Source organism: Callithrix jacchus, chromosome 12, assembly GCF_049354715.1.
Source record: "Callithrix jacchus isolate 240 chromosome 12, calJac240_pri, whole genome shotgun sequence".
NCBI classification, from domain to species: domain Eukaryota; kingdom Metazoa; phylum Chordata; class Mammalia; order Primates; family Cebidae; genus Callithrix; species Callithrix jacchus.
Window position 1 is genome coordinate 6,416,763 of NC_133513.1, and position 23,868 is coordinate 6,440,630.

The 23,868-nt window shown below is 61.1% G+C and overlaps 1 protein-coding gene and 1 long non-coding RNA gene across 2 annotated transcripts; one reads left to right on the forward strand and one right to left on the reverse strand.

The window, feature by feature from the left end:
• The first annotated feature begins 592 nt into the window (after window positions 1–592).
• On the forward strand, window positions 593–23,476 carry GLIS2 (GLIS family zinc finger 2). The gene is made up of 7 exons (XM_035266803.3): window positions 593–785; window positions 15,604–15,845; window positions 16,720–16,892; window positions 18,469–18,645; window positions 18,727–18,860; window positions 18,943–19,061; window positions 20,649–23,476. The coding sequence occupies exons 2-7, from the start codon at window positions 15,674–15,676 to the stop codon at window positions 21,446–21,448; spliced, it is 1,575 nt and encodes a 524-aa protein (XP_035122694.1). The 5' UTR covers window positions 593–785; window positions 15,604–15,673; the 3' UTR covers window positions 21,449–23,476.
• Window positions 8,267–10,119, reverse strand: LOC144578564 (uncharacterized). The gene is made up of 3 exons (XR_013524550.1): window positions 9,981–10,119; window positions 9,652–9,733; window positions 8,267–9,242 (listed from the first exon to the last, which is right to left on the reverse strand). It is a non-coding gene; the product is annotated as an uncharacterized LOC144578564 (long non-coding RNA).
• Window positions 23,477–23,868: the final 392 nt, after the last annotated feature.

Genomic DNA, 23,868 nt, shown 5'->3' on the forward strand with positions numbered 1-23,868 from the left:
GGTGACCCCGAGGGAGGAGGAGAGGGGTCCCCGCCCGCTCGGCCGCGGCGACCTCCTCCATCTTCTCTGTCTTCGGGGCTTTTTCTCTGCTCCCGTGCGCCGGGCCCCCTCCCCGGGCTTCCCCGAGGGCGGGACGTCTCGGGCTCCCCCGCCCCCCTAGGCCACCTCCCGGCCGTGTCCTAGCGCTGCCCTCGGGCCGGGGGCGGGGCTGCGGGGGGGGGCGTGAAGATGGGGCCAAGGAGGACGCGCGCGGCTCGGCGCCCCCTTTCCCTCCCCGCCCCTCTCTCCCGGTGCCCGCTCCCCGCCGCCGCGCCGCCCTCCCCTCCCCCTCCCTGGGCCCAGCGCCGGGTCCCGCCGCCCCCTCCCCCGACGCGCACGCCCCGCCTGGCAGCTGGCGCCCCGGGCCTGGGGCCGCGGCGGCGAGAGGGGTTTGCTGGGAGGGCGGGAGCGAGCGAGGGGAGGGGTGGAGGCCGCCCCCCGCGCCCCTCCTCCTCGCCCTCCTCCGCGGCCGCCGGGCCCTCCTCCCGCCGCCTCCCTCCTCCCTCCTCCCGCCCGCCCTCCCTCTAAGACATCCCCGCACGGCCCGGCCGCCGCGGCCACCTTCCCTGCCGGAGCTGCAGATGTGGCGGAGCGGCCGGGCGCCGGGCGGCCGTGCCAGGGGAGCCCGCGCCCCGTGAGCCTCGCGCCCCGGCCCCCGCCCGCCCCGGCCCCTCCCCCGCTCGGCCCCCCACGCCCCCCGACCGCCGGAGCCCGCACCCCGGAGCCCGACCGCCCCCGCCGCCGAGGTAGGAAGCCCCCCGGGCGTCGCGCCGTGGGGACTGGGCCGGGGCGGGGGGGACGCGCCTGTCGCGCCGAGGCTGCGGGGCCCGAGGGTCGCCTCCCCGGTCTGCGTCCGCGCCCCGGGCCATTGTGAGCCCTAGCCTAGGCCCCCGCGTTCGCCTGCTCGCTGGCTCGCGCGCTCCCTCCCTCGCCGGCTCCCCGGCCGGGTCCCTCGAGCTCTCGGTCTTTCTTCTCTCTCCTTCCCTCCCTCCGTCCGGAGACCTGGCTGAGCCGCCGCCGGGCCCGGGGCGGGCGCAAACTTCAGCTGGGAAGTTGGCCGCAGTGGGGGCTTGCGGCGAGGTGAGAGGGGGGCACCCGGAGCCTGGGCACGAAGTTGTTCGGGGCAGCCGCCCCTCCTCTCGGTCGCGCCTGGGCTGCTTCTAGGAAGGGCTTTGGAAGGTGCCTCCTTCCTTGGCCAGGAAAGTCTCCCTGCTGCTGCCCCTGGCAAGCCTGGGTCCTCCCTTGGACCACGGGAAGGGGCGTCCCTGGGGGGCAGGACTGGGAGCCGGGGACAAGTCCGGCACTTGTTTCTCCCCTGCCGTCTGGGTGGACGCAGGCGAGGGGCCTGGCAGGGAGGAGATGGCAGGGGGGTCCACACTCGCCGGAGGGCGGGTCTGGAGAGGGTGGAGGAAGGGGCGAGGCAGGTGCATCCCGAGGGAGGAGAAGCCCGCACAGCTTCCCTGCTGGCCCCCTGGGATGGGGCTGGAATCCAGGCTGGCACCTGGAGGCCTTGGCATGCTGCCCTGCTCAGCAGGGTACTCGGGCCACAGCAGGGCAGCATGCTGCCTGTCTGCCTGTCCAGGAGGGCCCGCCCAGCCTAGCCAGAGGGTGGCCGGGAAGCAATGGTTTCAAGGAGCTGCCCAGCCCTTGCCCTGGGGCCTGGGAAGCTGGAAGGGATGCTGGGAGGGGCCCTGGGCCCCCAGCCATCACAGCCCAGGATCTTGGCTCTGGAGGGAACCGCTTGACACTCAGGGGGCAGCCAAGCTGGCTGGGGACCTGGCCAAGGCCTGGGCTTGGTCTGGGCCATGGAAAGGGCCTGGGCCATGGTTCTGGGAGGCTGGCACCCTGGGTAGTAGGCCGCCATCCTGCCTGTCCTGGCATCCTGGAGGGAAAGGTGGGGCCAGCCTGCGGCTGGGGAGGAAGCCCAGAGACACTGCTTCCGAGGGCCTTCCAGCCCCCAGGCTCAAGGGAGGGGAAACTGGCCCCTTGGGTCACTCCCTCCCCAAGCCCCATTCTGGTGCCACAGTGCTACAGCTGTCCAGGCCCAGCCCACACACCCCTCCCGGGTGACCTCGGACCTCCCCCTCTGCTTCTCCTTTTCCCTGGAGCCCAGGGTGGGCCTCCTAGCTGGCCTGGCCCGCACTGGGGGAGGGGCTGCACCTGGGAGGCCCCTCCCGGGACACCCCTTGCCAAGCTCCAGCCTGGCCCATTTTCCCCGCCCACCTCCAACTCAGCTTGGCCCTGTCTGCAGCCAGCCAAGCAGGAGACAGTGCCAGGGTCTTGGGATGGCATTTTGGGGAGTGTGGGGACCCCTTGGAAGCAACCCTGTTTTTCTCAGCCTTTTCTCCTCCCCCTCCTTTCCGGAGCTGCCATTAGCGCTGACCCCCTGACCCCCTGTGCCTGCCCACCCTTCCCTGTCTGTGACCTTTGACCTTTGGTGTTAAATCTCTCCAACTGGGGCTCTTCGGCCCCTGAGTGACCCTGGCCCAGGCCCCCTGGGGAGTTCTCTCCTTGCTCCTGGCTCTCTAAACAGGGACACCTGCCAGTCTCTCCCTCACGAATGGGGAGGGGGTGACTTGGGAAGCCAGTGAGTCACCCCACTTCCAGGCACTGCTGCTTTTGGGGTCAGTGGCTTCTGGGGATTGGCTGGAGCCTGGTCACAGCCTTGAGGGTGACCCAGGGGAAGCCCCTGGCCTGGGAGTCTCCTGCCCTGGGTTCAAGTCTTGGCTCGACCACCAACTTCCAGGGGTCCTAGGGTCAGGCTCCTCCTCCCCTCTCCCGGCCTCATCTATGAAACTAATGGGTCAGACCAGGTGAGCTTCCAGAGTCCATGAGCAGCCTGGGTGGAGGGGGGCTGGGGGAAGGAGAGAGGGTGTAAGGCCAACAAAAGCTAACTCTCAATTATCCGTGGGTGGAGCCAGGATGAATAACTGGGTGCCACAGACATCCCAAAACCTCACTGCAAACAATCGTGTGAACCTCGTCCCCCCAAAGCTTTTGTGACTGGGTGGCCACAGTGATTTCTCCCCCGACCTGGGCTCCCCTCTTGGGGAGGACAAGTGGGGGTTGGCGGTGAATGGGTAGGTGGGGGTAAGACAAAGGTCTCCTAGGGCCCCTCCTCAGGGCCTGGACCCCATTTCCGAGGCCCCCACCCTCCCCTCCACCCTCCTTCCCGGCTTGGCCTTGGCCCCAGGCGGTGGGAGTGTATTCTCACCACCTAATCCTCACAGGGTCTGGGCTGCAGTATAGGAGGAAGAATGTGTTTTCCCGACTACGGTTTCCCGTGTGTATTTCTATCCAGCTTGCTCCACTCGCCTGGAATCTGAATTCCCCAATTGGACCTGGGGGCAAGGGCCAGTGCCAGCCAGGGTTTGGGGCAATCCCTGGATGAGGGAGGGTGTTGACAGCTGTGACTGGGGGACCAGATGTGGAGCTCTTGGAGGGGGCATCTGAGGTGGGGCTCCTGGGGAGGCGTGCTGGGGCCTCCGCAGTTTCCTGCCTCTCAGGGGAGGCACAGGAGGCTCTGGCACCCAAGGAGGAAATTGATTCCATGGCAGAGGCCCTGCACTGGGTAGGATTGGGGCAGGGGTGGCTGCAGAGAAGTGTCCCCGGAATCCCTTCCTCTATTCAGGGCTATAATTGTTACTTTATTTCACAGCAGGTAACTGTGGCCAGAGGGGAACCCCAGAAGGTCCTGGGTGGTTTTTCCTTCACCCAAATAAATGCCCTTCTAAGGAGTGGGGGAGGCCCTGGCTTGGCGGGAGTATGTATTGAGCAGTAAGAGCCCTCTCCCTGCTGGCTAGGGGGTCTCTGGGACCAGCCAGGAAGATGGGGCTCTCCACCCTCTGCCTAAGTTGCCTCCCCTCCCAAGGGCTGTGAAACGGTCCACAGAGATGGGTCGAGGGCTCCATGTGGGTGGGGGTTCACATCCCCAGGAATGTGCACCCTGCCTTAGCCTGCTGCCCGCCCTGGGTGTGGGGACCACAGCCCTAGCCAGTCTCCCAGGACACATCTGTCGCCCAGTGGTTTCTGAGGTGGCCACCTCTGCCCCACCCTGGTGAATTCTAAGTCAGGCGTGGCTGGGGGCGGGGACTCTGTGCTTCCAACAGGCACCTCTAGTGCTCTGCTGGGGGCCAGGGTGGGAGGCACTGCTTTGCTCCCTGGGACTGGAGAGGCATCCTGGTGGTGATGGTGGTGGGTCTGCAGGGCACTGCCTGGAGGAGACCCAGGTTTCTCTCCTGGCTCTGGCTTAGCCCTGGGTAAGGCTGGGCAGGCACGGAGGCTGGGCACCCGCCTTCCACTCCCTCCCTTCCCCCAGATGGACTGGAGGGTTCTGGTTAACTGGTGGCTGGGCTGAGCAGGCCTGGGGGGCATGGAGATGGGAAGTGATTCAGTTGGGGGGTGGGGGCTTCCCATCTGCTCCAGCAGCCCCTGGTGGGGGATGGGCGGGGCTGAGGCTCGTACAGCAGCGGTGGCTGGTGGGCGGGCGACTTGGGCTCCTCTCGCCTTTGTCTTCGATGTCTGAGAGGCCAGGTAGTGCCCACCACAGGGAGGGGCCAGCCTATGAGCGTCACATGTTGCGTGCACGCAAACTCCAGCCTTGGCAGATGGCTGCCGGGGAGGGGATGCACACCCAGCCCTGGCCCTTTCCTCCAGTCATGGCCAAGGGTGGGTGGGAAGCCGACAGAGGCCCCAGGAGACGGCTGGCTGAGTGGCCTGAGTCAGCCCGTGGCTGGGAGCCTCAGGAAAACAGTCCTGCCTGTCACACAGAGGGTCCCCACCATTGGCGCAGCACTTTCCCAGGCCAGCCTCAATGGGACCTGGGAGTCAAGAGGCTGTCGGAGGCTGGTGGGGGGAAACTGAGGCTCTGAGACATTCAAGGATTTGGCCCAAGGTCACTCAGGATCTGGGAAGGACAGAAGGGAACTGGTGTCCAGGGCTGTCTGGCCCCGACCCTGAAACATTGGTCCAGCCTGGGAATCCCCCCCAGCTCCACTCCTGCCCCCCACATCCACTACAAGGGCCTAATGAGGGCCAATGTGTCTGGAAGGAGCTTCTCTTCTTTTCCAGCATCGTCTGCCTGGGGCTGTCTGGCATGTCCCAGCCTGCCTGGGCCTGTTCTCCCCTGGGCCACTCCCTCCTTCATTCAGAGCCCCCACTCTCTACCCCAGCTTCAGGCAGGCTGACCCTGAGCTGGGAGGTCACTTCCCCACAAGGCGGTAGGGGCCTCCATTGTCCTCCCTGTCCTGAAGTCCTGCCACCCTGTGCTGGCACCCGTCTCCCTGCCAGCCCCGCCCTCCCCCAGGACCCCACAGGACACCTAATGGTCACCCTGCTTGGTTCTGGGGACACTGGGCCCCGAGGGCTTGGAGCTGCCAGGTCTGGCAGACACTGCCAGTGGGTGTTTTCCTTTGGAAGGAAAAGGACTTCGATGGCTTTGGAGGCTGCCCCCGGCTTCTGGACTTGCTTTCTGCCAGAGTGGGAGAGCAGGGCGGGGCCCGTGGCCGGGAGGAGGGCGTGGGCTGGAGTCCGGTGTGTGTGGTGCCCTGCTGGGCCTGCTCTTGCCCAGCTGTTCTGGGGCTTGGGGCCAGGGCTGGGTGGGAGTGGCAGGAGATGGAGCTGGGGGAAACTGGGCCCTTCTCACTATCCCAGCTGGCCAGAGCAGTTCCTATAGGCCAGTCCACCCTTGTCCAGCTCTGTTCCTGGGTCCCTTGCCTGGGACAGGAAGTCAGGAGACTAGGCCCTGCTTCTAGCCTTGACCATGGTCAAGTCACATCCCTCTTGAGGTGTGAACCCCCCCATTCCTAGCCCTGCCCTCCACCTGGGGTGAGGGTGGGAACACCTGTCGAGTGAATGAACACGTGAACGACATGGACTCATTTGTGGAGTGCCAGGTGTTGGGAGGTGTGAAGGGCAGGTGCCACTGTGCCATGTAAGGCGAGTGACTGGAGCGATGGAGCTGCAGTTCCCCTCTAGGCAGGCCCCGTCCTGTGGATGGGAAAGTGGGCCTATGCCCGCTTTTCTCATTCTGGGTCCTCTGCCCCACTGCCCAGGTCTCTCAGGTGGAAGCAGTAGGCTCCGGGCCAGGAGCCGTGGGAACTGGGGCAGGGGTCTGCTGGTGAGGCCTCCTCTTCAGTAGCCACAGTGGGTTTGGAGCTGCCCAGGGTCCCAGACGTATCCCAGCCCACTCCCAGCCTCCCTTCTTGGAAGGAGGCTCTGAATGCTAGGGGAGATCTGGGGCTAAGGGTCGGGGCCGTGCTCACAACACTGTGCATGGTGATACTGTGACTTCAGTGATGCATTGGCAAGGACTTGGACCAGGGCAGCCTGCCTCCAGCGGGGGTGGACAGAGGCAAGTCTTTGCCCAGCAGGCTCTCGGGCATCTGGACACACAGCCCATGTGCAGCTCCAGGGGCCGAGGTCAGGGAGGGTGAACCAGGGAGCGCTTGCAGGAGGAAGGGGCAGAAGGGGATGGTGGCTGGAGAACAGGGGGGCATGGGTGGTGGTGAGGGAGGAGCTGGCACCTGGGAGCATCAGGTTCTCAGAGGGCAAGGGATCCTGGGGAAGGGATATGCCAAAGGAGAGGCCTGTGGCAGGAGGCTCTGGGCTGAGAGGGTAGGTGGCACTCCTCTATGTAGAGCACTCTGTGGCTCCCCAGTGGCCTCTGGGTTCTGGCCCAGCCTCCTTGAGGGGCCTCTTCCTCTCCTCCCTCCTCCTCTACTCCATGACTGGCAGGGTCACTGCGGGTCAGCCAGGCCATGCCTCTGGGCTTCTGTGGCATTGGGCTTTGAGGTCTGGAGGCGAACCCAGCTGTGCTCCTTACTGGCTCCGTAATGATGGCAGGTTTCCCCAAATGGAAAATGGGGAAAATGGTATCTGTTTGTGGGGTCATCAGGGTGACGGGACAGTGTACAGCAGGCATGCTGACCGGGCACTGGCCCGCAGGGCTCCCACCACCCTGAGGCTCTTCGCCCTGTGTCCATGAGGCCGGCTCTGTGCCTAACCCCCGGCAGGAGCAGCCGCCCCTGACACTGTTTCTCCTCCGCGGACACTGCTTCTCACTCCCCACCTCGGTCCGGGCACCCTCAAGGCCTGGTTTAATCTAGCAGGGACTGGCATTGGAACGCATGAATGCGTGGAGAACCACGGCAGGAGGGCAGGCCAAGGTCCACCGCCTGTGGCACCCGCTCCTGCGCTCAGGGTTGGCTGGCGGGTGCTGTTCACAGTTGGCCACGGGCCTGCCCGACCCCAGGACTTAGGAGCTCCTTGTCAGATCTGCCTACAGCCAGGCTTGGCTTCGGAAGCATGGTGTTTCCTTCCCTGAGGACAGGGCCCCATCCTACTTTCCCCCATAAGCCAAGGCTCCTGAGTCCTGCCCCTGTCACGTCCTGTGTGCCGCATTTGTGCACAGATGTCTATACACCTGGGATGCCGTGGGGGCCTATTCACGTACTGTGCGACACTGGCCATACCTTTGCTGGCCCCAGAACACTCTGGCTGGGTCCCCAGAGAATGGCAGTGCTGCATGGCAGTGCCTGGGCTGCCTACGCCTCAGCCTTCCTGGGTGTACGTCCCTGTCTCCCTCCCTCGTGCCAGTCCCTCCCAGGGATTTGGGTGGCCGGGCCCAGTGCTGTGGTCCCTCCCTCCCTTCCCAGCTCGGGTGGGTGGGCAGGTGTGGGGGCTGCGGATCGGGCTTTCCTCTGGCTGGGGCCCAGGTGCAGGTGGCGTTCATAGCTCCAAGGACCCCCCAGAGCTGGGCAGACAGGAAAATACCAGACATAGTTTTGCAAAGGTGCAGCAGCGGACTGGCAGCAGAGGGTGGAGGCCACTGCAGTGGGGCCCGAGCCACCAGAATGGGGAGGCCTCTGTGCCAGGCCGGCCCTGCAGCTGGACTGCCACGGCCATCTGTGTGAGTGTGCGTGTGTGTGCCAGGGCTCCCAGAGCCCAGTGTCACCCTCCCTGTTGGCGCTGGAGAAGGAAGTGCATCTGGCGGGGCATTGCCTAGGAAGCCCGGGCTGGTGCGGGGCAGGGAAACCGTCCGACGCATCTTGCAGCTTCAGCTCTGCCTGAATTATCTGGGTGACCTTGGCAGGCCCAAGTTACTGCACAGGGCAGCCCCAGCCTGGGGCTGGAAACAAGAATCCTCAGGGCTAGCAGTAGCTGGCACCCTTTTTGTGGCAGGCATGGGGATGAGGCCATCCCTTACAGGATACCCTGAGTCTCAGGGACCATTGCCGTGGCTCCTGTGTTACCAACAAGGAACCAAGGCTCAGAAACAGCGGGGCCCTTCTGAGTTCCCACAGCCAGGGGTGGCACAGGGGGCGGGAACCAGGCAGCCTGGCCCTGGGGCTCACTCCGTGAACACGCGGAGCCGGGATCCCTGGCATGTCCCATCTTCAGGTGCTTTCCTGAGGACCCCATGGCAGACAGCAGAGCTCAATTTGGCTGAGTCATCTGGGGCCCCTTGTGTTCCCACCCAGGCTGGGGGGGTCTGCCCTTCCAAAAGGCCTGGGGGTGCTGGCTGAGTGCCTCATCTTGGGAGGGGGAGGGGATGCCTACTGAGCCAAAGGTTCCCAGGGACGGTGAACCCCTACCCCCACCCCCAGTCTTCCAGGAAGTGCCGCCTGCCCTGGCCCCTCTCCTGGGATCTGCTGGGCCCAGGCCTCCGGATAAGCTCCTCCCTCCCCAGTCCTGGGAGGAGTCCTCTCTGCGGCCAGAGCCCATCAGGCCTCCCGGGGCCTTCTAGTGCTCTTGGATGCAGTCAGGCTCCAGAAGGTGGTTAGGGCCAGCTGTGGTCCTTCCCCAAGAGGGCAGAGGCCTGAGGCTCTCTGAGGGGCACAGGCTCGTTCAAGGGGCACACTGACTGGCAGGCGGCAGAGCCCAGGTCTCCTGGTTCCAGGTGAGACTGCAGTGTCTGTGAGCACAGAGAGGACGGCCAGGCCCCACTCAGCTGCCTTCACGGCAGTAGGCGGGCCAAAGGCGCAGGGCTCACGCACGTTGGTGACGATTCATTCAACGTATCTCACTAAGCACCTACTATGCGCCAGGCAGTTCTCCAAGGCGAACGTTGACACACGAATGCAAAGCAGTCGATGATGATTTGATGTGCAGCAATGCACTGGTGTCTCCCCAAAACCCAACGTGGGGGTCCGTGTATGATCCCATTTGGGATGAGGGAGACGAGGCTCAGACTGAAGGGACGCCTGAGGAGGAAGCAGCAGAGGCAAGTGGGGCCCCAGGTTTGGAGCCTGGTCAGGAAGGAGGGCCCTGAGGGGACGAGGCCTCCTGCCTGGGGCCCCCAGCAGGCCCTGCCCCTGCCCTCCAGCCCCCGATGCTGGGCGGACAAGGAGGGTGGAGCTCTTGGCTGGAGCAGGAGCTGCAGCTGGTTCCCAGGAATTCGGGGCTGTGGGGCCGTTTGCTTTGGCAGCGGATCTGTCTTTGGCTCTCCAAGCCTCCGGGTGGGCCCCCCACCCCAGACATCCCCTCCAGTGCCTGCCCACTGCCTGCTCTGCTGTCCCTCCTAGTCCCACAAGTCCCTGGGTAGGGAGGGGGTACCAAGCCTGAGCCCCTGGCATAGGAAGGGCCAATGGTGAATTTGCCTTCTGGACTCACCTGGGGTTGAAACCCAGCTGCCACGGACAAGCTGTGTAACTCCAGATGGGCCACTTCACTCCCCTGTGCCTCATTTTTGCATCTGTAAAATGGGAATGAAGTAGTACGTGCCGTCACAGGAGTGGCATGACTGTCCGCACCTGGCTGTGGGTACTGTCATCATGCTGTTTGCCCATGGCTTCCAGTCCTGGGTTTACCACCTACTTGTGTAGCCTGGGCTGGATGCCTCCCCCTTCAGCCCTCGGTTTCCCCATTTGTAAGACCAGAGTGCTGAAGTGATGGTTCCAGTAATAGACTCAAGGACACCCACAGAGCAGGGCTTCACTGACCGGTACAGGAGTTGCGAGGGACTCGCTTCTCCTTTCTGTTCAATAAGAAGACCATGGGCTGGGCGTGGTGGCTCCTGCCTGTAATCCTCACACTTCGGGAAGCAGAGACAGGAGGATGGATTGAGTCCAGGCATTAGAGACCAGCCTGGATGACACAGTGAGACTCCATCTCTGCAGAATAAAAAACTTAAACATTAGCTGGGTATGGTGGTCGGGTCTCAGCTGCTCTGGAGGCTGAGAAGGAGGATCTCTTGAGCCCAGGCTGCAGTTAGCTATGATCACCACTGCACTGCTGCACTCCAGCCTGGGAGACAGAGCAAGACCCTGTCTCTTCACGCCTGTAATCCCAGCACTTTGGGAGGGCAAGGTGGGTGGATCACAGGTTGAGATCAAGACCATCCTGGCCAACATGGTGAAACCCCGTCTCTACTAAAATTCAAAAATTAGCTGGGCGTGGCGGTGCACACCTGTAGTCCCAGCTACTCGGGAGGCTGAGGCAGGAGAATTGCTTGAACCCGGGAGGCAGAGGTCGCAGTGAGCCGAGATTGCGCCCTGCACTCCAGCCTGGCAACAGAGCAAGACTGTCTCAAAAGAAAAAAAAAGGCCGGGCGCCGAGGCTCAATGCCTGTAATCCCAGCACTTTGGGAGGCCAAGGCCGGTGAATCACTTGAGGTCAGGAGTTTGAGACCAGCCTGGCCAAACTCCTGACCGTCTCTTTGAAACAAAAAATGGTGAAACCCCGTCTCTTTAAAAAAAAAAAAAAAAAAAAAACGGTGACCACATAGACTTCTGAGAGATGCATCTTGAGGCCTTGTCCTCAAGTCTTTAGCTAAATGGCCCCAGCTGACCAAACGGGCCCTTGCAAGACACTCCAAGGCAAGGGATGTCCCTCACATTGCCCTTGACAGCTGCCACGCTGTTCACTCACCTGACCCATGCTGCTGGGAGCAGGGCAGGGATGCAGTGCCATCTTACAGAATGGCCCGCTTCCCTCCACAGAGAAACTGAGTAGTGGGTGCACATCCCCCGCCATGCACCCTGCACCCCCACAGGGTCAGGGCCTGCCAACCACCCTCCCCCAAGCAGGAAAGGAGGAGGCTTTTTTTGTTGTTTTGAGACAGTCTGGAGTGCAGTGGTGTGATCTTGGCTCACTGCCACCTCGATCTCCCCAGGCTTAGGCGATCCTCCCACCTCAGCCTCCCGAGTAGCTGGGACCACAGGTGCCTGCCTCCATGCACAGCTAATTTTTGTATTTTTTGTAGAAATGGGATTTTGCCATGTTGCCCTGGCTGCTGTGGCACTCCTGGGCTCAAGGGATTCTCCTGCCTTGACTTCCCAAAATGCTGGGCTTACAAGCATGAGCCACCACACCTGGTCTAAGAGATTTATTCAAAGCAAGACACCAGCCAGCTCCCAGTTAGCCCGCTGATCTCAAGCCTCAGTTTCCCCATCTGTGAGACCAGGAAAAAGCCAGCAGCTACTGCCAGGAGAGGTTGTAGAGGGCTCAGTGAATCCATGGAGAGATGGGCCTGCCACGTGGTCACATGCTTAATGGTCCTTTACCCTCCTCTCTGGTATATGACCCACTCCAGGCCAAGGGGCCCTGGAAGAGGCTGCCTCTTCCGGGCCTCGGTTTCCCTGAGTGTGCTGGGGCGCCCAGTACCTTCCAGTAGATAGGGTGGGGACAGTGGCAGGCCCTGCCTGCTGGGGGTTGGGCTCCTCGGCTACCTGGCCTGACCGGGGCCAGGGGCCTGGGACCGGGGGCGGGTGGCTCGCCAGCGCTGCATGCAGCTGGGGGCCGTCTGCTCTGGCTGCCGGCGGGCACACAATAGCAGCCATTGTCTCGGCCGGGGCGGCGGGGGGCCCGCCCAGCCCACCCTCGGGGTGACCCCCGCCCTGGGGGGGTAGGGAGGGCCGGGCGCGGTCCCCCGCAACCCCCGCCGCCCCGGTGGTCCCCGCGGCCGCCCCCGCGCGCTGCCTACCTCGCCGCAGCCGCTTCCTCCTGCTCACCCCTCTCTAATTAGTTCCTTTTGCAGCTGGAGGAACCGCGCAGCAGCGCCTGGGTCCGCGACTACCGCGGCGGCCCTCAGCCCCCACTGACACCCCCACCCCTCACCCAAATCCCTGGGCCCTTGTGTGTGGAGGCGCTACGCTGCGCGCATACCGGGCTGGGCGCTCCAGACGCCGCCCTGGGCTCCGTGCGCCCTCCACGCCGCGCTGTCCCACTAGGGGGGAAACTGAGGCACGGGAGGCTAGGCCAGAAGGCGCAGAGGGGCGTGGGGCCTGCAGGCCTTGCACTAGGACCGGGGAGCCCCCATGGGGTGCCCCATCTGACCAAGAGCCGGCTCCTGCCCTGGGGACCCCGCAGTAATCAGCGCCTGGGGCCTCTAGCTGAACTTGTCCGGAGCCAGGCAGCCGGCCTCATGCTGGGGAGGGCCACGGCCGCCCGCTCGTGGGCTTCACTCTGGGTTTGTAGGTTCCACGCCCTCGGCTCCCTGCTCCGAGCCTCCAAGGCTTTCAGGAGAGCAGGAACCTGGCTCTCGCCTGCCCCCTTCACCCAGCTGGGAACAAAGCGCTGAGCAGAGCCCAGAACTGGCTGCTGCCGAGCGTGGGGTGGGGTGGGGTGGGGGGGGTGTTAGAAGGGGAGGCTTTAAGGTTGGCCAAGGTCAGGACTAAGGCCAGGTCAGAGACTGTCTCCCCTCTGGGGTGGGGCCTCCATAGGAGGAAAAATTCTGGGTGGGGAGGGCCTGGAACGGGGTAGACGGGGGTGCTGGGAGGTGTAGGACTAGGGGCAGTGCCTTCCTTTCAGGGGGCGGGGAGGCAGGCGCTGGGCTGGGCTCTGGCCTGCATTGGAATGAACCCAGTCTCCCTGGCAGGACCCAGCGGCAGGAAGTGTGTGTGGGGTGCCCCTGGGGACTGGGCCTGCTGATGAAAGGAGGGGCACTGGAGTGTCCCCTCTGGCTTTGGGCAGTGTGGCTGGCCCCACCCTGGGAGACAGGCTCCTCCTGGGGAAGTGTCCCCTGCAGGCCCTAGGATCCCCTGGCTCCCCGAAGTCCCCATCTATCCTGGGGAGGCAGTGGGGCAGGTGCCAAAGGATGTTGCTTGGGCAGCGCTGCCAGTGAGAGTCACCGTCAGCTGGAATTCCCAGTTCCCAAACCATCCTGCCCTTATGGTCCCCTTCTCCGGAAGGGTGGGGGTGGGGGCGAGGACAGAGGCTGTGGGGAGGCCTGTGGCCCTGGGCCAGCTAAGGGACCAGGCCACCAGCCCTTCCTGGCTCCTGAATTCTTCATCAGCATAAATATTTACTTCCTTCCTCCTCGTCCAGGCTCCCAGCACAGAGGAGCTTTGGGGAGGCTGGACTGCGCCTGTGTCTAAAAATAAACAGGTAGAAGAAGGACGATAGACATAGATAGACGGATGTAACTGGTGGGGGGGTTCAGGCCGAGGGCAGCTCCCTGTCCAGCCAGACAAACGATGGAGGCGACCCAGGTCCATCCATCACTGTCACCCAGCCACCTGCTGGCTAGGGTCTCGTCCCTACCCCGCCCCCCCCACCCCCGAATCTCTGGGATCCCCTGGTCCATTCATGGCCTGGGAGGCAAATTCAAACAATCTGACCACTCCCACAGGGGCAAGTGGCAGACCTGGGTCCCACGGCCAAGTGCAGCTGCCCTGGTTCTGATGACATAACCTTGGAAAGGTGGGCAGCCTCCCTGTGCTGAGACCCCCATGTCAGCCATGTTGGGGGTGGGGTCTTAGGATGTATCCCTAGAAGCAGAGGGTCTCCAGTGAAGGGGGGACCATTTTGTGCCCTACTTGCTTGGAGAGTCAGGGCAGGAAGGGGAGCTTGTTAGGGTAAATGGATAAGGCTGGATCAAGGCCCTGAGTGGGGACGTGGGGGCTGCCCTCCTGTCTTGACCCATGGGGAGCGTCCGGGCAGCTCTGCCACTCACAGCCATGCTGTGAGAATATCCGAAGTATTTCACCATGTAGTAGTTATGTCCACCATGGCCGCCCTCTGGTACTGAGGAGGACGGGACTCACAGTATGATTGTGTGGCAGATAGAAGGTATAGTAATCCCAATGAACAAAGGCAAGGAAATACCATGTTTCACCTCTTGGGAAAAGACCCCTGCTGTGAATGTCAAGTCTGTGTTTAGAATGAAGCACTGACCTTGTTTTTGGGTCAGTGGATACTGTTAGATCATTTGCATCTGAAGAAAATTACACCAGGCCGGGCGCGGTGGCTCACACCTGTAATCCCAACACTTTGGGAGGCTGAGGTGGGCAGATCAACTGAACTCAGGAGTTCAAGACCAGTTTGGCCAACATGGTGAAACCCCATCTCTACTAAAAACAGAAAAACTAGCTGAGTGTGGTGGTGTACACCTGTAATCCCAGATACTCGGGAGGCCGAGGCAGAATTGCTTGAACCCGGGAGGCTGAGGTTGCGGTGAGGTGCCACTGCACTCCAGCCTGGGTGACTGAGAGATTCCATTCCAAAAAGAAAATGAAAATGACCCAGTGAAAAATGCTAAGTGAAATTACAGCATGGGAAGTTATATTAAGAGAATATCATCTCCAGTAAAAAAAAATAATTTCTACACATTTATATGTTAATCACCAGATAGAGCTGGTCGAGTCTGCCAACGCTGCCCCAGCTGGCCTGGCCAGGCCGCAGTCCCCAGCTGCCCCCTGGTGGTGGCCTGGAGCCCTCGGTCTCCCTGAATTGTGAAGCCTCTCCCCCAGGCCTCTGCAGGGAGAGGTGGGGCCCCTAGCTGTGCCCACTTCCTCAGCTTGCCTGGTGCGAGCTCTCAGCCTGTTTTCTTGGAGGTGAGCGTGGCTGCCTGCCGGCCACCTAGGAGGATGCCCCTTGCACCCTGGCCTAGTTCTAGATCTTTAGGGTCAAACAGGGCAGGAGTCCTGAACATGGCTCCTGCTCTGTCAGAAATGGCTGTTGGGACGCTGCTAGCCAGTTCTTGGGAGGTTTGGCTTCAGGCCTTGAATCTGATAGCTCTGGTACTTCTTAGCTCTGCCATCTGAGGGGATGCCTCTAAAAGATTCAGTTTTGCCGAGTCTGGTGGCTCAGGCTTGTAATCCCAGCATTTTGGGAGACCAAGGCAGGAGGATCGCTTGAGGCTGGGAGTTCGAGGTCAGCTTGGGCAACATGGTGAGACCCCATCTCTACCAGGAAAAAAAATTTTTTTTTTTTAATTAGTCAGGAGTGGTGCATGCCTGTAGTCCCAACTACCAGGGAGGCTGAGATGGGAGGATTGCTTGAGCCTAGGAGGTTGAGACTGCAGTGAGCTATGATCGTGCCACTGCACTCCAGCCTGAGTGACAGAGCAAGATCCTGTCGACAAATAAAATTCAGGCTCATGGAGAACATGAGCTGTGTCTTCCCCAGGAGACTTGTGGGAAGCGGATGTGAAATCTCCGAGGAAGTCGTTGGCTGTCCTCCCAAGATAGCTGCAGGCCAGGTCTCTTGGAGGGTCTCCCTACCCAGGAGACAACCTCATACTGTGCCCTGCTCCTGCTCCTGTTAGAAGGTCACGAGTGCAGCCTGAGGAGGAGTCAGGGGTCCCAGTGCCTGGGACCCAGCACAGCTCCTGTCCTTCCCCAGGTTCCTGCCTGAAGACCAGCTGGGAGCGCCCCCACTGCCTGCTGCCACCTCAAGCTCCAGACCCCTCACCATGCACTCCTTGGACGAGCCGCTCGACCTGAAGCTAAGCATCACCAAGCTCCGGGCGGCGAGAGAGAAGCGAGAGAGGACGCTGGGTGTAGTCCGGCCTCGCGCTCTGCACAGGGAGCTGGGCCTGGTGGACGACAGCCCCACGCCTGGCTCTCCGGGCTCCCCACCCTCAGGTACTGGCCCTGGGCAGGGCATGGGGACTCAGCCACCCTGATCCAGCTATGGTGATGGGGAGAATGGCCAAGTGTGTCCACCAGCCTGTGGCTGCAGCCCCTCTCAGGTTCGGGTTGACAGGAAGCCCACATGCTTGTCCTTCCATCCGCCCACCAGTGTATGTCTGGAGGGGTGACAGCTGCGATGCCCAGTTCACGTGGCTGGGGCACAATGTAAACAGAGGCCTCTAGGCAGAGCTGGAGCAGCTGGTTGGGCAACCAGGCATTTAGGAGTGGCGGAAGTCCCAGGACCTGCACCCTGGCAGTAGAGACTGGGTCCCAGCCCAGCAGATGCCTCTCAGGGATGCCCAGCGCTCAGGCCCAGGGTGGTGTGCACTGCGTCTGCTCTGCCTCCAAGTGCAGATTTAGCTGAGAACCAGATTCACCGCTTGTCTGCCTGGGAGGCTGTGGGGAGCAGCCCAGCCTGAACCTGCCACTTTTCAAGAGGGAGCACTGAGGCTGGAGGGGCCTGGGAAAAGTTAGAAAGGTTCCTACCTGCCCGTCTGACAGGGACCCAGGGGCCCTGGGTTTGAGTCCTGTTCTGGTATTAACCTGTGTGCCAGACCAGTCCCGTCTGTAAAGCAGACAATTCTTGCTCCTGGTTCCTGGTGGCCAAGCTCTTGCGGCTGGTGAAGGTCAGAGGTGGTGGGCAGCGTCACACATCTGTCAGCTCTACAGGCTGCTCCTCAGATTCCAGGGCTCCAAGCTCTAAGCGTGGTCTGGGAGTGTGGAGGGTGTCTGCTCCCAAGGTTACAGTGGGGGTTTGGAGGCAGGAAGACCTGGCCCCCCAAGGCCTCCGTGTTCCAGCACTCCCTGAATTGTGCCTCTCCCTCAGGCTTCCTGCTGAACCCCAAGTTCCCTGAGAAAGTGGAGGGACGCTTTTCAGCAGCCCCGCTCGTGGACCTCAGCTTGTCACCACCATCTGGGCTGGACTCCCCCAATGGCAGCAGCTCGCTGTCCCCCGAGCGCCAGGGCAATGGGGACCTGCCTCCAGTGCCCAGTGCCTCGGTAAGGAAGGCTTAGAGTTCCAGGGAGAGGGGTGGACTGGTTTCCTGGGGCTGCCACCACCAAGTATCCCCAACTCTGAGTTGTTTAAAACAACTGATGTAGGCTAGGCGTGGGGGCTCACGCCTGTAATCTCAGCACTTTGGGAGGCCGAGGTGGGCAGATAACGGGGTCAGGAGATCAAGACCATCCTGGCTAGCACAGTGAAACCCTGTCTCTACTAAAATTACAAAAAAATTAGCCGGGCATGGTGGCACGCACCTGTAGTCCCAACTACTTGGGAGGCTGAGGCAGAATTGCTTGAACCCGGGAGGCGGAGGATGCAGTGAGCTCAGATTGCACCACTGCACTCCAGCCTGGGTGATAGAGTGAGACTCCATCTCAAAACAAAAGCAAACAAAAAAAACAGACGTTACCCCCCATAGTTCTGGAGGCTGGAGTCTACCTGGAAAGCTCTGGGGGAGAACCTTCCCTGCCTCTCTCCTGGCTTCTGGCAGTGCCTGGCACTCCTAGTCTGGTAGCTGCTTCACTCCAGGCTCTGCCCTGTCTTCACACGGCCTTTGTGTCTGAATCTCTCTGCTTTCTCTTATAAAGACACCAGTCATGGCCAGACACGGTGGCTCACACCTGTAATCCCAGCACTTTCAGAGGCCAAGGTGGGAAGATCACTTGAGCGTCGGAGTTCAAAACTAGCCTGGGCAACACAGCAAGACCCCATCTCTCCCTCTCTCCCTCTCTCCCTCTCTCCCTCTCTCCCTCTCTCCCTCTCTCCCTCTCTCCCCCTCTCCCTCTCCCTCTCCCTCCCTCTCTCTCTCTCTCTCTCTCTCTCTCTCTCTCTCTCTATATATATATATATATATATATATATTTTTTTTTTTTTTTTTTTTTTTTTTTTTTTTTTGAGACAGTCTAGCTCTGTCACCCAAGCTGGAGTGCAGTGGCATGATCTTGGCTCACTGCAACCTCAGCCTCCTGGATTCAAGCGAGTCTCCTGTCTCAGCCTCCCAAGTAGCTGGGATTATAGGCATGCGCCACCATACTCGCTTCCTTTTTGTATTTTTAGTAGAGAAGGGGTTTCACCATGTTGGCCAGGCTGGTCTCGAACTCCTGACCTCAAGTGATCCACCCACCTTGGCCTCCCCAAAGTGCTGGGATTGTAAGCATGAGCCATGGCACCCATATTTAATTTTTTAAAATTAAGAAAATAAAATTTGCCATGCACGGTGGCTCACGCCTGTAATCCTGTAATTTGGGAGGCCAAGGCAGGTGGATCACCTTAGGTCAGGAGTTTGTGACTAACCTGGTGACAGAGTAAGACTCTGTCTCAAAAAATAAAATAAAATAAAATTATTTTAAAAGACAGAAGTCACTGAATGTAGGGCCCACCATAATCTAATAAGACCTAATCTTAACTTGATGATGTCTGCAGAGACCCTATATCCAAATAAGGCCACATGCACAGTTAAAGGCTGGGGAGAGGGGGACCTGAATGTTTGAGGACACCATTCAACACACTGCAGATGGGACAGGGGGGCTCTGGGCCAGAGGGACCCTGACCAGTTCTCCCTTCACACCCCAGGACTTCCAGCCACTGCGCTATTTGGACGGTGTCCCCAGCTCCTTTCAATTCTTTCTGCCCCTGGGCTCCGGGGGAACCCTGCACCTGCCTGCCTCCTCCTTCCTTACCCCTCCCAAGGACAAGTGCCTCTCGCCAGACCTGCCCCTGCCTAAGCAGCTAGTGTGTCGCTGGGCCAAGGTGAGTGGGGGCCAGGAAGAGTGGTGTGGAGTCTGGGCAGGCCACCCTGCATGGGCTCAGAACCCTTCCCGGCCCCCACAGTGTAACCAGCTCTTTGAGCTCCTGCAAGACCTGGTGGACCATGTCAACGACTACCACGTCAAGCCCGAGAAGGACGCCGGGTACTGCTGCCACTGGGAGGGTTGTGCCCGCCACGGCCGAGGCTTCAATGCCAGGTGAGGGCGGGGGAGAGAGGGGTGGAGGGAGGGCTAGGGTCTTCAACGAGCTGAGCCGCACCCCCTGCCCTCCCCGGCGCAGGTACAAGATGCTCATCCACATCCGCACACACACCAATGAGAAGCCGCACCGCTGCCCGACCTGCAGCAAGAGCTTCTCTCGCCTGGAGAACCTGAAGATCCACAACCGGTCACACACAGGTAAGAGGCTGAGGCCAGGCCAGGCAGCTCAGCCCATGAAGGGGATGCTCAGCTGAGACTGGCTGGGCAGGGCCCCAGGAGGAGAGGACTATGAGTAAGGCCCGAGCCTCAGAGATGAGGGCCGTCCAGGAGTCCCTTTCCCAATGCAGTTTGCTGGGGGAAACCCCTAAGGGTCAGACCCCCACCCAGCACGTGCTCTTGGAGCACCAGTGTCATTTTCTGGGTCCCGTCTGTATCATCTGACTAATGCCACCTCTGTGATCGCTGAGGTTGGGTCAGCTTCACTCCTCATTACAGCCCAGGCCCTCAGCAGGACAGCTCTGGCTGTTGGAGCCACAGGCATAATTTTAAGTTTCCTAATCGATGCATAAAAAGCAATAAAAAGAAATGGGTGAAATTAACAGGTGTGGTGGCTCATGCCTGTAATCCCAACACTTTGGGGGGCTGAGGGGGGCACATCACCTGAGGTAGAGAGTTCGAGACCAGCCTGACCAACATGGAGAAACCCTGCCTCTACTAAAAATACAAAATTGGCCAGGCATGGTGGCACATACTTGTAATCCCAGCTACGTGAGAGGCTGAGGCAGGAGAACCACTTGAACCCAGGAGGTGGAGGCTGCAGTGAGCTGAGATCACACCATTGCACTCCAGCCTGGGCAACAAGAGCAAAACTCTGTCTCAAAAAAAAATCATAAGAAGAAATGGGTGAAATTAATTGCAATATGTTTCATTGACCCGGTGCCTCCAATGTTTTATCAATTCAGTATTAAAGACAAATACGTGAGACACTGAAGTTCCTCATGTCATGACAAAGCCTCAGGAAGCCTAGTGTTTATTTCACATTGGCAGCCCGTCTCCAGGTGGAAAGCCATGTGTCAAGGGGTCAGTTGCTACATGTGGCCCCCTGCTGTGGCCAGGGTAGCAGCAGATGCCTGGTGAACCTTGAGCCACATTGTTGAGTGAGGGCGGTGGTGTCCAGGCAGCATTCCCTATGGCGAGGCCTGTGCTGGGCACCTTGTGCCAGGTGATCTCCAAGGCCATGGTTTTTTTTTTTTCTTGAGACAGACTCACAGGCTGGAGTGCAGTGGCATGATCTTGGCTCACTGCAACTTCTATCTCTGGGTTCAAGTGATTATCCTGCCTCAGCCTCCCAGGTAGCTAGGATTACAGGCATCTGCCACCATGCCCAGCTAATTTTTGTGTTTTTAGTAGAGACAGGGTTTTACCATGTTGGCCAGGGTGGTCTCAAACTCCTGACCTCAAGTGATCTGCCTGCCCTGGCCTCCCAAAATGTTGGGATTACAGGCGTGAGCCACTGGGCCTGGCCTCTGAGGCCATGTTCTGCTGCTGAAAGGCACATCCTCTGTAGCAGAGGGTGCAGGGTTAGGCCAGGCAGAGCTGGAGTCAGCCAGGCTGGGTTCTCAGCCTCTGTGCCCTGCCAGGGGCAGATCTCATGCCATGTGTTGGGATTGTCCCCTGTCCCCAGAATTGGGGCATCTGTGCTCCCAGGAGTGCTCGGCCCGGGGGATGTTGAGTGCATGGGGACTCAAGGGAGACTCCCCTCACAGCGGCCCCGCCACCCTGCAGGTGAGAAGCCCTACGTCTGCCCCTATGAGGGCTGCAACAAGCGCTATTCCAACTCCAGTGACCGCTTTAAGCACACTCGCACCCACTATGTGGACAAGCCCTACTACTGCAAGATGCCCGGCTGCCACAAGCGCTACACGGACCCCAGCTCACTGCGCAAGCACATCAAGGCCCACGGCCACTTCGTGTCCCATGAGCAGCAAGAGCTCCTGCAGCTGCGCCCACCCCCCAAGCCACCACTGCCCGTCCCCGACGGCAGCCCCTATGTCAGCGGGGCCCAGATCATCATCCCTAACCCAGCCGCCCTCTTTGGAGGCCCCAGCCTGCCTGGCCTGCCCCTGCCCCTGGCTCCTGGCCCCCTCGACCTCAGTGCCCTGGCTTGTGGCAGTGGTGGGGGCAGTGGAGGTGGAGGGGGCATGGGTCCTGGGCTGCCGGGACCCGTGCTGCCTCTCAATCTGGCCAAGAACCCGCTGCTACCCTCGCCCTTCGGGGCAGGCGGACTGGGCTTGCCTGTGGTCTCCCTCCTTGCTGGCTCTGCTGGTGGCAAGGGCGAGGTAGAGAAGGGGCGTGGGTCAGTGTCTGCCAGGGCCCTGGGCATGGAGGGCCGCAAAACACCCCTTGAAAGGACGGAGAGCAGCTGCTCCCGGCCAAGCCCCGACGGACTACCCCTGCTGCCGGGCACCGTGCTAGACCTGTCCACGGGCGTCAACTCCGCTGCCAGCAGCCCAGAGGCACTGGCTCCTGGCTGGGTGGTCATCCCGCCGGGCTCCGTGCTGCTCAAACCGGCTGTGGTGAACTGAGCCCACCCTGTGGACAACTGACAGCCCTGCCGGCAGCTCCTGGCACAGCCCCCTGACGAACGGAAACTCTTCTGTGAAATAGCAATAATGTCCTACTGCCTGGGCAGCCCCAGCCCAGCCCGCCAGGGAGTAAGGATGGTGCTAGGTCATTCATGGCTGGTCCCCTGGTCCCCGAGTGGGGCTGGCCTGCCATTTGGGGAGAGCTCTGCTCCTGGGTGCTGATGCCTCGCTCCCCTCTGGCCCCCCCGCCACCCAGCTCTCAGCTTCTGTGAGGCTTGTCCCTGCCCGTCCTCCCGTTTCTCCCACCCTGGCACCTCCCTCACCCAATGACTACCCCTTCTCCAGCAGAAAGGGTGGGTGGGGTGGCATGTGCCCTCCCTGTTGGCACCAGGCTCCCCCTTCCTGAGAGAGGGATCAGAGGCCCACTCTTCCCTCCTAGGCTTACCCAGCCCCTGTCCTGGGGGCTCCTTGGACCCCTTTCTCTCTGACCCTGCCTCCAGAGGGAAAGCAAGACAGATGTGGGCCCCTTCAAAGCCCCAGGCAGAAGCATGCCCCCCAGGACAAGGCGCCTCCTGCTAGTTAGAAGGGAGGCCCCGCTCCACAGTTGCCCTTCTCCCCCCTAGGCCAGGCTGACAGCACTGCCCAAGGGACGCCGCCTCCAGACTGAGGGAATAACTGACCACTCCGTCCCTGCACCTGGGGGCCTCCTTCCTCTACCTTGGGGCACCCTGGGACAGTGGGAAGCCCATCTGAACCCCTGAGCTGGCGAGGGGAGGTAACAGGCCAGGTGTAATGCCAGGACAGAGTGGCCTGGGCCCTGGCTCAGGGAGCATGTGGGGCCAGACCCATCACCCGGTCTTCCTGTTTCCACCCCCGCTGGGCCTGGCCTGGGCAGTGCCCCCTGCAAGAGGCCTGCGGGCCTTGGTCCTGCACCAGGACGGGGAGGATGGCTGGGACACAGCTCCTGGTCTGGGGCTCCAAGTGACAGCATGCAGGGGAGGGTCTCCCAGCCAGTGCTGTGTTGGAACTTTCTAGAGGCTGTGGACTGAAGGCCTGAGGGAAGCAGTGGCCTTCCCTCACCACCTGTGACACTTGCTTCCTCAAGCTTTTTCCTTCCAAGCTGCTATCTCAGAGGCGCTTCCCCACCCCAATACCCACTGGGCTCCCTCAGGTTCTGTGCCACTCACAAGGACCCTGGCAGGGGCCAGAACCATTTAAGGGTGCTGGAAGGCCTTGTGCCCCTTAATCCCATCCCAGGACACCCTGGGAGATGGATGCATCCATGCATCCCCCATCTGGGGCCTCCCCTCTGCTCCCTTTCTTGCCTGGTGGCTGGGAGTTCTGGCTTCTAGGCTTGCCCTGTCACCAGGCCTCCGAATGGCCCAGCCTTTCCACCTCCCCATCCGTAGAACGAGGCAGCTGCCTGGATAGCACCGGGGTCCTCAGTGGCCCGGCAGATCCTCTGGCAGCTTTGCTGACCCCACCCTCTCCCAGACTGCCCTTCTGTCCCAGAGGGGTCACCCTGACCCAGCCTGACCTGCCGCTGGGCTTCGGACTCCAGCCCTGACAGGGCCCCGCCTCGCTGGCTCTGCCCCTCGAAGGGGCTATGAGCAAGGTAGGAGCTGGTCTCCTTTCTTCGGGCCCCATGCAGGCCCCGAGCACCCCCCACCCCTGTGAGGGCCCCAGGCCTTAAGTCCCTGGTGGGGTCACAGGTTTCTGACTCGAGCGGAGCGGAGGAACAGGGCACTGGAAGGCCGACGAGCTCAGCATGCGGTTCGGTGACAGACCAGGCTCGGAAGGGCCGGCGTACTTTTCGTGGTTGTCGTTGGTTTGTTGTTGCACATTCCAGGATATCAGTATTTTAACAGGTTCTAAGTGCCTTTCTATCGTAGCTTATGTTTTTCCTCCTTTTGGCTCCATTGCTGTTAGCATAGAGTTTTTAAAAAAAGAGATAAGCTAATGACTATAACAATATATTCCTCCATGGGAGAGGAAGTTTATAAAGAAACAATAAAAGTGAGTTGCAAAGATGGCTTGCGCGTGGTGGATGTGCCGGAGCCTGGCCCTGTGCCCGGCTGTGCGCCGCCCCGGAGCCCCTGCCAGCCTGATCTTTCCGACCCTATAGATGCCCCTCCCTCTCAATCTGCAACTGAGAGCAGGACCTGGAAGGCTGGGGAGGAGGTAGGTGCTGAGGGCGCACAGGTGACAGGAGCTGAGACTGAAGATTCCAGACTGAGCATCCCAAGGTTCAGGTCCTCGGCCCACTACTGCCCAGTGTGGCTTTGGTAAGCAGTGGGTGTTACTGAGGTGCTGGGTTCAAACTCGCCCCAGGGACAGGGTGGCTGCAAATAGCTCTAGGGCCAGGGGACTGCCACCCTGGGGGAAGGGCAGGGGCACCCCTGATAGTGAATGGGACCTGG

Coding starts and splice junctions, on each gene's coding strand:
- GLIS2 (XM_035266803.3), top strand. CDS start 15,674: ATGCACTCCTTGGACGAGCCGCTCGACCTGAAGCTAAGCATCACCAAG. Junction 15,846..16,719: donor TCCGGGCTCCCCACCCTCAG/GTACTGGCCCTG, acceptor CCTCTCCCTCAG/GCTTCCTGCTGAACCCCAAG. Junction 16,893..18,468: donor CTCCAGTGCCCAGTGCCTCG/GTAAGGAAGGCT, acceptor TTCACACCCCAG/GACTTCCAGCCACTGCGCTA.